We start from the raw sequence: 13,920 nt of genomic DNA, 5'->3' as shown, positions 1-13,920 counted from the left end.
AGGTTGTAGATTGTGATGTCGAGGTACAGCACTATTGAGAGTTTGGGACTCAGTTGTATACCTATTTTGAAGCATTAACTGTCAAAACTCTAGCGGCGCTATCGTTTGTTCTCCTTAATTTGACACGCTCGTGTCCTGGAGCCGTATTCCTATATGGTCACGGTAGCCACACGCACCGGCGGAAAGGCGGGATGCGCGCGGAATACGGGCCGCGCGCGCAGACGCGGCCCAGACGAAGCTAGCGCCATTTTTAAAACGTTGTTGGAGCTTAGGATTGTAGTTTGTAGTTTGTAGGATCTTGAAATTAGGGGCCTTTTCAATAATAAGCCATTCTTCGGTGAACATTGGGTTTTACTTCGGTTTAAACAATATTATAGGTACATTACAGAAAATAAAGCCTTTCTCGTTGGCGGTAAAAAAATGGAAGCGACGCTTTCGTTGGCGGTCGTCGCATAGACCAAAATTCTCTCGGCTCCATAGACCTCTTTCTATGGAGCATGCTTGATTATGATAGGGGGCGCTAGCGTCGCCGGTGGTGGCGCTGATGTAGCAGCGCGAACATACTGGGGCCCGTTGAAAGCAGGTGACTGGGTTTCAACTTCATTCGAAGGCGGCAGTGCGACGAGCTTGTTGAGAGCACGGCGGACAATTCCTTTGGCCGTGTTGACATCCACAACTCTGGTGATATTGTCGGGTCCGGGGTAGAGTTTGACAATCCGTCCTAGGCGCCATTTCATAGGTGGGGCGTGGTCTTCTTTGAGTAGGACCAGGTCGCCTTCCTTGGCTTGATGCTGCATTGTCCTCCACTTCGTTCGGACCTGGAGCTCTGATAGGTACTCCGTCCTCCATCTGTCCCAAAATTGCTGCCGGAGTCTCTCTATGATGTGGTAGCGATTGGTAGACTTCAGTTCTTCAGGCGGATGAGATGGCACCGACATGAGTGGACGACCGATGAGGAAGTGGCCAGGAGTGATAGGAGTCAGGTCAAGAGGATCGGAAGATAGAGGTGACAGGGGGCGGGAATTGAGGATTGACTCTATTTGCGCGAAGAGCGTAGTAAGTTCTTCAAATGTTAACGAACTATTGCCCGCGACCCGTTTTAAATGATATTTTGACGATTTAACGCCGGCCTCCCATAAACCGCCGAAATTGGGGGAGTATGCCGGTATAAACTTCATGGTTATGCCTTCGCTACTAGTGAAATTGCATACGGGCTGACGACTTGACCGCAACATTCTACTTAGTTCATTGTTTGCCCCAACGAAGTTAGTGCCGTTGTCGCAATGGATCGTATGGGTTTGCCGCGGCGAGATACAAAACGTCGAAGACATAAAATAAAAGCTTCAGTACTTAGGTCACTGACCACCTCAAGGTGGACAGCCTTGGTTGTAAGACATACAAATATACATAGATAACATTTGGTGATGCGATTGCCACGTCCTTTACGACTGGATATTTGAAATGGCCCGGCAAAATCGGCGCCACAATAATAAAATGGGAATGACACATTAGTGCGGTTGACCGGCAAGTGGCCCATAAGGGGCTGCATAGTCTTGCCGCGCCAACGGATGCAAGTGACGCAGGCCTTCGTGACGCTGCGAGCAAGCGCCCTGCCACCCAGGGGCCAGAAGGTGTCCCTGATGGAAGCTAGCAGGAGCTGAGGCCCTGCGTGAAAAAGACGTAAATGTTCATCAATTAAAATCAATCTAGTTAATCGATGTTTATCTAAAATTATAGGATGTTTTTTATCGAACTCGTGATTAGATAATTTTAGCCTTCCTCCTACTCGTAGGACGCCATCTGCGTCGAGGAATGGATTTAGAGGTAAAAGTTTAGACTTATGATGCAATGGTTGGCTCTTTGAAATAGTATTAATTTCTGTATGAAAAGATTCAAATTGACAGAATTTAATTAACAATGTTTGAGATTTATTCAACTCTTCAACTTGTAGTGAGCCCGTAATCTTAGCCTTGTTTTTATTAACATTGTTGGCAAATCGCAATACATAGGCAAATATTCTTTTTAATTTACTATAGGACGAATATTTGTCAAAATCAATAAATGTAGGTTTTTCAATATTTAAATGAACTTTTAATTCAGGAACTTCAACAGAAAAATTAATAAGTTGCTGTGGCCACTCTACATAATCGTGTGCTAGGTAAGGAGGCCCTGACCACCATATACTAGTGGGTTCTAGGTCTTGGGGTTCGACTCCTCGAGAGGCCAAATCAGCCGGATTGATATCGGTAGGAACGTGTCGCCAAGTGTGACCGCTTGTGAGCTCGTTAATTTCTTGAATTCTGTTAGAAACAAAGGCTTTTAGTAATTTTTGAGGTGTTTTGATCCAACTTAATAAAATTGTAGAGTCAGTCCAAAATACTACTTGTTTAAAATCCAATTTTAGAGATTATATCAATTTAGAACATAGGCGAGCTCCCAAGAGGCCACCACAGAGCTCCAGTCGCGGAATAGTTGTAGGTTTGATAGGCGCGACTCGAGCCTTGGCGCATAATAACTTGACTGAAACATTGTTATCTTTGTCAATTGAGCGCAGATAGATACAGGTGCCATAGGCATCCTGTGATGCGTCCACAAAACAATGCAACTCAATTGATATGGGTTCATTACAAACAACATGGCGAGGTATGTATAATGAAGATAGTTTATTTAGATTGTTGGCAATTATAGACCAATCTTTGGATAAGTTAGGCGGCACTGGATCATCCCAGTCCAATTTTAGGCTCCAAAGCTTTTGTAGCATAATTTTGGCTTTAATAGTGCATGCAGATAATAGTCCCAGTGGGTCAAAGATTTTACATGTCATGCATAAAATAGAATAATCATAAATAGTTTAGTAATTGGAAAATTTGAATCGATATCAATTGAAATGCAATTAATCTAGTTTAGGAGACTAACTTACCCCTAAAATATCTTGTCTTTTTGTTTAAAATTAGGTAACTTTTAACTTTAACATATGGGGGTGAAATTAATCAATTTCCCAAAATAACTTTAGTGAATCATGTATTTCCTTAGTGAAATGACAATGAACATTAGTATTTGGTTGCATATTAGGCTGGGTATGACTTATAGGCCCAGAGATTAACCACCCTAAGTGGGATTGTTGCATAATAGGTTTGTTGGATCCTAACTTAATTCGCTTTGAACCTACAATATCCCAGAAAACGTCTGCCCCCAAAAGTATATCGACAGTGGAGGGACAGTAAAATAGAGGATCTGCAAGCTCAAGATCGGTAGGCAAGTTAAGATGTTCAATATTGACATTCATAGATGGTAATAGTCCAGTTATCTCAGGCACAACTAAGCACTGCACCTGCTTCTTGAATGAACTAACTTTGGATTTTAGAGTTAACTTACAACGTTCTGTTATAGAAAACGCGACATTGTTGATCCCAGACACACTCATCGAGTTGATGTCCTCGGTAAGCAAACTTAATTTTTGTATGAATGCATCAGTCACAAAAGACGATTGGCTGCCCGTGTCTAGCAGAGCACGCGCTTGGTACAACTTATTATTAGATTCAATCTCAACCATAGCAGTACATAGGAGGACTTGGCCAACTGAAACAGCTGAGAGAGATATAGGCAAGGAAGGAACAGTAATGTTATCGGCTTCCTTAATATTGGGTTTGTCAAAATGTAACAAAGTATTGTGCCTAGACTTGCACATACGACATGATCCTTTCAGTCTACACTGAGAAGAAATATGGTCCTTACGAAGGCAAGTATTACATAACTTTAGTCGAGTAACTTCATTGAATCTGTCTTCAACAGACAACCTTTTGAAAGTTGGACATTGGTAAGTTGGATGAGATTGACTACAAATGGCACATGTAGGGGTATAGGATGTGGCAATTGCATCACTATTGTCTTCCAATGACACTGAAAAAGACTTGGTTGTATTATTGTTAGACTTTTGAAAACTTTTAGATTGATAGACGGGCTTCTCTACCTTATTTATAGAGGTAGTTTCTAAAATAGCAGCCCTATTTCGCAAAAATTGAAAGAAATTATCTAGTGTGGGCAAGCTTGGTAAGGTACTCTTATGCTCTTCCCACTTACAATTGGTAGAAGTATCTAATTTAGAAGATACCAAATATATTATCAAGGCATCCCAACTATCGGTGGGCAGACCCAAAGTATTTAGAGATCTCAAGTTTTTAGTGACATTATCAATTAAATAGCGTAATGCCTTATAAGACTCTTTGTTAATTAACTCAATTGAAAACAATGACTTTAGGTGATTATTAATCAAAATATTTTTGTTGTTGTATCTCTCGCATAACAATTCCCAAGCAACAAGGTAATTTTTGGATGTAAATTCAATAGATTTTATAACAACAAGAGCACTTCCCTCTAGTGATGATCTGAGATAATGAAATTTGTTTATTGCCGGAATAGAATCATTGGAATTAATTAATGAATCAAAAGTGTCATGAAACTCTAGCCATTTTAGGTAATTTCCATCAAATGTAGGCAATTTTATAGTTGGCAACTTGATATTATTGAATTCTTGTGAGTGACTGCCGTTGGAAACACTACATGCATCACAAAACTTTGAATTGGAATTTGGAGTAGCAGACTCAATTATTTCTTGGAAGCTAGACAAGGCAGAGTACATGTCACTTTCTATTGATTCTCTCTCTTGTAATTGAATATCTAAATTGTCAGAATTGTTTTCTATTTGTGTTTGCAAATTATCGAAGGATGAAAATAGTTCTTGACATTTTTCTAACCGAATAGTGAGCTCCTTAAGTTTTGCACCTTTAAGGTCACTCGGATTGATCAATTTAATAGTTTGCAAGTAGTTTTTAATTGAAGTTAGACGGCCTTTGATAGAACTACGTTGCCTATACAATTTAGTGAGGTCCAATTTGGCGGAACTCTCGTTATAGTCATCACTCTCAGACATATTGGCGCACAAACAATGAAATAAGCAAATAAAATGTGCAGGTCAAACTTGTATAGCGGTCCTTTGCGCAACTCGTGCGCGTCGCAGCCTCAGCCCGATGCCCCGAAGCTTTACAACTGCCCTGACGCCGCCCGCAGCAGAAGCGGAGATCGGCAGCTCAGAGGTTAGCACGCGAGATAGGCACCCCCACGTTGTAGGCCCGATTAGACTGAAACAGTTCGGCGTGTGGTGTTTAATGCGTGCAAAGCTAATAGCGAAGGCACAAACAGGAAGACAGTGAAGAGCGACAAGAAAAGAACCCACCTGTTGCTTGGAGAATTTGAAAATATACTTAGCGAGTTAACATGAAAACTTTGGATGAAACACTACGACACTCCATGCGCATTACAATCGTGCAATAGGTTATAGGTGCTTGGAATCTTGGATGGAGGCCTGGATTTGGGTTTAGCATCGGTTCTTCATCGGAATCATCGTTTTTCAGCAGTTTTCTTCGTGTTCGTCCTGTCACGGTCGCCAAAAACCATGTTGGAGCTTAGGATTGTAGTTTGTAGTTTGTAGGATCTTGAAATTAGGGGCCTTTTCAATAATAAGCCATTCTTCGGTGAACATTGGGTTTTACTTCGGTTTAAACAATATTATAGGTACATTACAGAAAATAAAGCCTTTCTCGTTGGCGGTAAAAAAATGGAAGCGACGCTTTCGTTGGCGGTCGTCGCATAGACCAAAATTCTCTCGGCTCCATAGACCTCTTTCTATGGAGCATGCTTGATTATGATAGGGGGCGCTAGCGTCGCCGGTGGTGGCGCTGATGTAGCAGCGCGAACAAACGTTTCCTGCCAGGGCTGGCGCATCGTGACTCATGTCTATGAGCCATCCACCACCCCTATGTTATTTACATAATAATATACTAATTAAGTTATCTCTAAATTAGTTTTAGAAAATTATGCGTTTAGTCGATGGCAGTAAAAAGTTTTTACTTGTCTTTTTAAAAGTAATTTTACGCAATGGACTGTTAAATTTTAAGTTTTTTTTTGTGTAACCAGAAAATTAAAGATGGGAAATTTAAAGCCAGACAAAAGCTGATCATCCTCAAATAGTAAAAGAAGAATTTGCATAAGATATAGTCAAGAAGGAGGACATAACGTGCGTGATGCGTAAGTTTAATTAGTTAGAATCAAAATTAATGCATCAAAATATAATTATAGCCCGAGCAGGTATAGGCAGAGTATGTCTAGAAAGTGAATCTGTACACCATAAACATTTTGCCACCCCTGAGTACTTCTCATTACAATGCCTATTATTGGCCAGGCTATTAAATGAGCTTACACTGGGCCGGATTCCGAGACGTTCAGTACCTTTAGATTAAAAGCCATTTTATCTTTCGTTCGTTCCAGCCAAATGACGTCCACTGCTGGACAAAGGTCTCCCCCAAGGATTTCCACAACCCACAACGACAGGTCCTGCCTGCCTTACCCGCATCCAGGTACTTCCCGCGACCTTCACAGATCGTCGGTCCACCTTTTGGGAGGCCTGGCAACATTTTATCTTTATTCTTATCAAATTATAAGAAAGACTTCAAATTCCAATTATCAAATTAATCCGCGGTTTTCCACATTTTAACGGCGATAACGAAACATCTTTAAGAAATTGTCTTTAAGTGCTATTGTATATTTAGGCATTTGGTTATCTTTTGTATTACAAAGGATAATATTTTTGCTTGTATCTATCATGTAATGACTTTTATCAATTTGATTGTGCGAGAATAAATATTAATTCGTTCGATTGTGCCATGTTAGACGATTATGTTGGCTTACACCAAAGTTGCTACCGAAGATTAGTTGCTGGCTAAGATTGAAAAAGCATGTAGGCTGAGTTGCACAAACTTACTTTAAAAAAATAACAAACGTCAAAAGTCGGATCAAATTCCATACAAAAGTACCGCTTATAGTTAAAGTTAAGGAAGTGCAGCTGAGGCTTACAAATTGACTTTAAGGCAGGCGCCATCTTACTTTAACTTTCAGAAGCGTCAAAAATCTGTCAAACTCCATACAAAAAACACCGGTTATCGTTATAGTTACGGTCATTTAGGTGGTGTAACTCAGCCTAAGTTACTTAAGTTGAAATGAAAATGCCCTGAATCGACCTCGTCTATCTAAAAGTGGTCTAAATCTAAAACTGGATACAATACACAGCGGTTTCGTTTTGGTTCGGGCACAAAATAGAATTTTATAGCCGCACAGTGTGTTGCACGGGACAAAATATGACGGTTGTGGTTTTTTTTCTGGAATGTTTGTGTGGTTAGCGTTTGCCAGTTGTACTCGTAAGTACGGACGGCGGCACATTTAGGAATTTCTAATGGATGCTATTTTGCGATAAAAATTTACAGTTTGGTGTTCATGTGGCTATTTTTTCTACTGAAAAAACTAGCAAACGTAAAGCAGTACTTGATATTTTCCAACACATTTTCCAAACGACTTAACTAATGCAATGTAAGCAATGTAAAAAATGTTAAATAAACTTTTACTTTACTTTACTTAATACAATAATATTGTACCTGACTGACCCGACCTTTCTAGCTAGATGCTTTGCGTACTGAAATCATCTGAAATTGCAGGTTCGAATCTCGTAGGGGACAAATGTTAGTTAGAGCATCTGAAATAAGTTAGGCTGGGTTGCACCATCTTACTTTAACTTTGACAAACGTCAAAATTCTGTCAAACTCCGTACAAAAAACACCGGTTATCGTCATAGATACTGTCAAAGATAGGTGGTGCAACTCAGCCTTAGATATTTATATGTCGTTTAAGCGCATAAAAACTACAAAACAATCCAGTATCACTTCATTACCGTACACGGCATTGGATTGAAGTCGAAATATTTTTTCAATAAGTAGGTATGGTTTACGCAAGGTGTGGTGAAGCGTTGAAATACGGTGCCGAGGTCGCGACATGGCTTGTAAAGGGATCTATAGTATTCGTAAACAAATGAAACTTAATGAAATCCATATAATTATCATGTTCTGTTTGTTTTCAATGAGTATATAATAACCTTGGAAATTCGACGCCGCGATATCTAGCTAGTCCCAAACTAAGTAAAGTGTGGTTCATGTGTATTTTTTTTATTATTCAAGTTGTTTTCATATAATTCACATCAAAGGCTGACAATAGTAACTGAGTTTCTTGCGCTGCTTCTTCTCAGCACTGGCCCATTTTTTGTCTTTTTGTGGTGGGGTTAATACTGGGACGTGTAAAAGTGTTTTTTATTCAAAACTAATATTTGCAAAAATAAATGAGTTTTACATTTCACAATGCAATTATTTGGGAATCGATCCCATATCTCGTGACATTGATTTCAAAGGGAAATAAAGAAAGAAAACATTGGAAACAGTTCAGAAAACATCTAGAGTGGTGGCGAACTTACACAACCGAACTGCTATGAACGCAAGAATTATAAAAATGTTATATTTATTTTTATACGGACCCTTACCTGTGTAATGTACAGGTATGTCTTTAGCAGGTTTTCTATAGAACGTAATATTTGCCGCACTTATTAGCACATAGCGGCATTTTCAGGGTGCGCGGACGCACATGCGTAGCGTATACAGGGTGGAATTTTGTAATGCCACCTGGCGGGAAAGTACTCTTAATACTGTAGATAGAATTTTTTTCTGAAAGAAAACATTCCTTTATTTTTAAAAAGAAAGAGAACAAGTTTGATAGAGAGATTTCATCCTTATACCTAACCCTAACGATCGATGTAATAAAAATACAGGGTGTAATTTTTAACAGATTTTAGTTGGTTCGATTCCCGGGTGTGGCAAGCAATTTTTTGGAAATCTTTGAATGCAGTTCTATTTCTTTTCAAAAATAAAGGAATGTTGTCTTTGAGAAAAGTTTTCTATCTACAATATTAAGAGTATGTCGGCGCTCTATACTCGGGTAGCAGGGTTCGTAGGTTTTTATAAATAAAAGTTCATATAGACTGGTAAGACGGTAACTATATTGTGTAAGCGCGAGGATGGGCCTTCAAGGCGTCCGACCGGTACCGAGGTTGCGTACTGACTGACTAAACTCAACATTGGTTTTTCTCTCGACGGTCGGCGGCCTTTTCAGGTAACAATCGTAAAACAAAGTGAAAATAACACGAAGATACAAACAAAACAATTAGCATGAAACACATGGCAAAGGTTGGTACAAACATAATACAAAGTAAACAACAAACAATAGAAAGACATTACAAAGGTTGATGTTGCTTGATACACAGACACCTGCAATAATTGCATAGATCAACAATGGACCACATGTTACATCGGCGAAACACTAAAAAGATTTGAGTTAAACATTCCGACAATAAAATCCTAAAATTGCAGGTGCGTGAGAAACTAAAATAACCATGCTCTAAAATTAACACGCTATAACTAACAAAGCATTTACATCTTAAGTTTGTACAAGAAGTATTACAATTAAGTATATTTTAATTAATTGGTATGAGGCGTAAGTGGGACGTAGTCGCCACAAGTACTTTCCCTCCAGGTGGCATTACAAAATTCCATCCTGTATATCCCATGACCGCGCAACGTTTATTACGTCACTTGTCATCGTCAGCCTTCTAGATACTCATAAAATCACATGATATGTGGCCCAGTTAACGTAGATGACGTTTTCAGATCTGTCCCGTTCCCATCGATTTGGTAAAAAATACGTAATATACTCGTGTATGTATTTATTTAAAGAATATTTGCAATTTGTAAATACAAATTACTAATAATCCCGTTAAACCTTCGTGGTAGTATCTAGTATGTAACCTTGTAGAACATGTTTTAAACAAAACCTATTTCAGGCACCAGTCCCACACAAACTTAGTACCTATATGTATTTTATACTAATTGTAGTGCTAACCTAAGTTTGTGAGGGAAAATAAATGATTTATTTATTTATTATACTTATTCTAGATTTAGCTCTACTAAATACATCGAACTGTTAGGCTGAGTTGCACCACTTTATTTTAACCGTGACTATCCATATTTTGTATGGAGTTTGACAGACTTTTGACGATTGTTAAAATTTAAGTAAGCTGGTGCAACCCAGCCTTAAAATTATTCTTTTATTTCATTTTTTACCTAAGTTATGGAAGTGGTGACACTGGTTCTCCTTGCACTTAATAGAAGAGGTTAAATATTTTCTGTTTATGTTTGTTTACTTAAGATAACTGTTGGGAACTGTACACTGTACACCGCCCTTTTTTATATTTTTTTCTACGTTTTTTATAACTTTTTACATTTTTGAAATTTAATACCTTCTGTTTTTACAATCAATCTTGTTAACTTTGTACATCAGCAGTACAACATTAGCTCAGAATAAATGCAAATTTGAATAGTCCCAACTATTTTTTATTTGTGTCATTTATTACACTTGTTTCGCACAAGTAATTTTGATTTCCACTCTGGCACGCCCAAGAGCCACTCTCCGCAATAATGACATAAATACTATTATTTGTTTATGTATTAGAAAAAATGGGTTAAAAATCCGTCAAAAACTCCAAAACCGTAAAAAGTCACGGGCTCTGACCTCCGATGTTGACAAGCTCATTGTTCCCGAACTAAGTAAAGTTCAAAATGTTAAGATCCATCGTTAAGTAACACAAGCTAAACCTGATGGACGCAGGTCTTTGTTTTGTGACGAAATAGTACAGTCTGTCACAAAAGCTATGACGAGTAAAAATATATAATGCACACAGTTGGCACCTTTAATATAAGTTAAAAAATAATTGTGTTTTTATACAATATATCGAGGGAAGTGGTTTACAGTTTACTAGAGTTTAAAAAGAGGAAGAAATCTAGACCCTTATTTAAAACGAAACTTAAAATTCAATTCATACCCAAGTATTGCCGGAGCCACGATTCATACTTAAGTATCAAGTTTTGAGACAAATATACTTTATCATTTCATAATAAGGAACTACGAGTCGCTTTCTAACGACAAGTTCGCCTGTTTCATAATAAATACATATAATTGAATTCCTGAAAATCCAATAAGCAATGAGGATGGAATTCACTCAGCCTTCACACCAACAATAGAAATAATTTGTTATAAATAAATATTGTCAAAAACAGTCGTTAACCATCACATCAAAAATACAATTTGTTATTTTACTTTAAAAAAGAAATAAAGGAAGTAAAAATCCTTGGTTGATTGTAAAAAGGTTTACGAGGAACTCAAAAGAAAAGCAATTAATATTTGAAAAGGAATATAATTGTACTACAACAATGACTCTACCGAACTGTACAAGACATTTTAAATTTTTGACCTGACGACAACCTTATTTTGTCGGTTTAGATGGCGAGATGTTTTATGGAATTTTTCACGGTTTACATGGAAAGTTTGGTTAATAATAGCCAAAGGGAAAAGCTTTTACTAAGAGAAGGTTTGGAGTAGTGGGTGTACTAATCAATCAGCTACTAGAATATATCCAGCTATTATCATCTTTCAAGAACCTTATGGTACAGAATAGTGTATTGCCAAATGCTTGAGGTGTGCTTTAGCAAGGTCATCATCAAATCTCTAGAAACCACTAGGTACTCTTTGGCATGTGTAAGTCAATAAACGAATAAAAATCGCCCTCGTTCGTTTCAGCCGAAAGACGTCCACTGCTGGACAAAGGCCTCCCCCAAGGATTTCCACGAAGACCGATCCTGCGCCGCTCGCATCCAGGCACCTCCCACGACCTTCACCAGATCGTCGGTGGGCATGCCTCCCACCACGGAAGACGTAGCGTGCTACGTCTTCCGACTTGTGGTCGCCACTCAAGAACTTTCCTGCCCCAGCGGCCATCAGCTCAAAAAATCGCCCTCAAAAGGTACTATTTCAAATAGATAGCTGATTCGGAGATGAACGGTGACAGCGGCAATTTCACAATAAAATGAAAAGATGTCGCGTTACGCGATAAGCCCATACATTTGTCGTCTAAAACCACGGTGTGCATCATAGCCCGGCAGTCATGTAGGTAGACCCAAAAAAATAGTTTTATAACTTAAATTAAAAATGTACTCAGCACTCAAAACCTATCAACTACAGGCACAGTAACATTAACATAAGGCACCTAAAAAGCACCAGCTGTTAATACCAATCACACTCCCACCGAAGAAACTGGAATTTCAATCACTCAGTTTTACACCATTCAATTTTGTTTTCAACAATTGCAATCAATAGCTTATAATCTATGAAGAACGAGACAATCGACAAACTTGACCTGGGGAGTGTGTCACCAGAATCCTTCGGTTGGGGCCGTGCGACCAGCTCGTATGGGAAAGGACTGACAATAGTTTTTGCTGCAGCCGATGTAAATGATATGGCGATTAATATTAATGGTTTTAGCTATTAAGGGTTCTATTTTTTAATGTTTTAACTGAACAAAGTTTTAATAAAACTATCTCAACTCTGAACACTTGAGAAGACAACCGTATTACTCATTGATATAATGTAACTTCGCTCTATGTTTCGCGAATCGCGACCCGAACACTCGCTCTGTTCAAACGAACTGTACTGCATTCCGTACACATAACTTTAGTGCGACTTTGAGATTCTAGTTAAATTTGAAAAACTATACTCTGTAAGCGATCTAGCGCTGGTTGTTTTAAAGTTTGGTTAGACGACAGAACCAATGTTTTAACGCTTCAGAAAACTTCAGTTTTTTGTTTCCATAATGGAGCAGGAATTTTGCTTACGATAGCTTCTCTATTCTTTATAACTCTGGTTACTCAATCAAGAACAACTGAAGAATTTTAACATTTTTCAAGAGGTTCAACGTATTAAATATTCAATTCATTGACATTAGTGCGAAACTCAAAAAGATAGCTTAACAAATACGTACTTGCGCAGTGTCTCGTGTTGCCAGCCCATTTGACTGGCCCCTCACATGATTCATAATTAAAATGGGAAATGTAGGGGCGAGTGCACACATTTTAAACATTAAAAAAAGTAAATTGGAGCAACTAAGTAACTATGTATTAACTACGCTATGATACGTAAGATCGATCTTTGGCGTCTCTCTCCAGTCCAACAACAAATGAGATTTCATGATTTTGAATATACCTACTTAATATTCTGCACACTTGGTTTTTATAATATCTTGGAAATCAAAAATGTGGGGTTTTATGTTTATAGCTTGACTACTTTCGCGTATCCTAAAGATAAGCCATCGACACTCACTAGAGTGATGGCACAGTATATTTATGAGCTGATGATTTATCTACTGTGGTGATGGTGACCTCTATAATTAAAATAATAACTATTCTTTCCATTTAGGTTCATATTCGTGAGTACCTGGCCTTAAAATTTAAACAAAGGGTGTGGATTAAGCGAAAATTAATTCTGTAAGGTCACTCATGACGCAAATTTCCGAATATTAAATTATAAAATGTGGCCTTACGCACCTGTACATATTTATTTTGCGAACAATTACTATACAGACTTGTCACATCTTACTGTCAACTTTTTGATATTTTATAAATTTTCCAGTTGCGTATACATTATAACATGTATCGTAACAGTATGTAACATACTACCTCGTCAATTTTATTACCTCGCTTTTGCCTGCGAATTCGCCCGCGTGCATTTCGGTCTGCTATAGCGTATGTTACACGGTATATGTAGTAGGTACGAGATTATAATGGTAAAAGAATTTTTGAAATCAGTCCAGTAGTGTTTCAGTTCAACTTTTACAAACATAAAAAAGCCTATTTATAACTTTAGTATGATGAATGTAACAATACAGGTAGCGTATTTACATAATACGTTTTTAAGAATAGAAGTGAAAAGTCATTTTAAATATACTTCAAGGACACATAAACCTCAAGACGTCAATATTTTGGTTAGCGTCGAAAAAACTCACACTTTCATAAGCTTGTTGTATCTTCCCATGATCGTCGCTCGTAAAAAGGAGCGTAAACGCGAAAATTAAAATCCTTAAAAAGTGTGCCTTTTAATTTGCAC

At 38.1% G+C, this 13,920-nt stretch overlaps 1 protein-coding gene across 1 annotated transcript; it reads right to left on the bottom strand.

Moving 5' to 3' along the window:
- Positions 1–488: 488 nt before the first annotated feature.
- LOC135077276 (uncharacterized) lies at positions 489–1,178 on the bottom strand. Its single transcript, XM_063971812.1, has one exon. It carries the CDS (start codon positions 1,176–1,178, stop codon positions 489–491), a length of 690 nt encoding a protein of 229 aa, XP_063827882.1.
- Positions 1,179–13,920: the final 12,742 nt, after the last annotated feature.

This window comes from Ostrinia nubilalis, chromosome 13, assembly GCF_963855985.1.
Source record: "Ostrinia nubilalis chromosome 13, ilOstNubi1.1, whole genome shotgun sequence".
Classification (NCBI taxonomy): Eukaryota; Metazoa; Arthropoda; class Insecta; order Lepidoptera; family Crambidae; genus Ostrinia; species Ostrinia nubilalis.
This window is presented reverse-complemented; position numbering and strand designations above follow the sequence as displayed.

Coding starts and splice junctions, on each gene's coding strand:
- LOC135077276 (XM_063971812.1), bottom strand. CDS start 1,178: ATGAAGTTTATACCGGCATACTCCCCCAATTTCGGCGGTTTATGGGAG.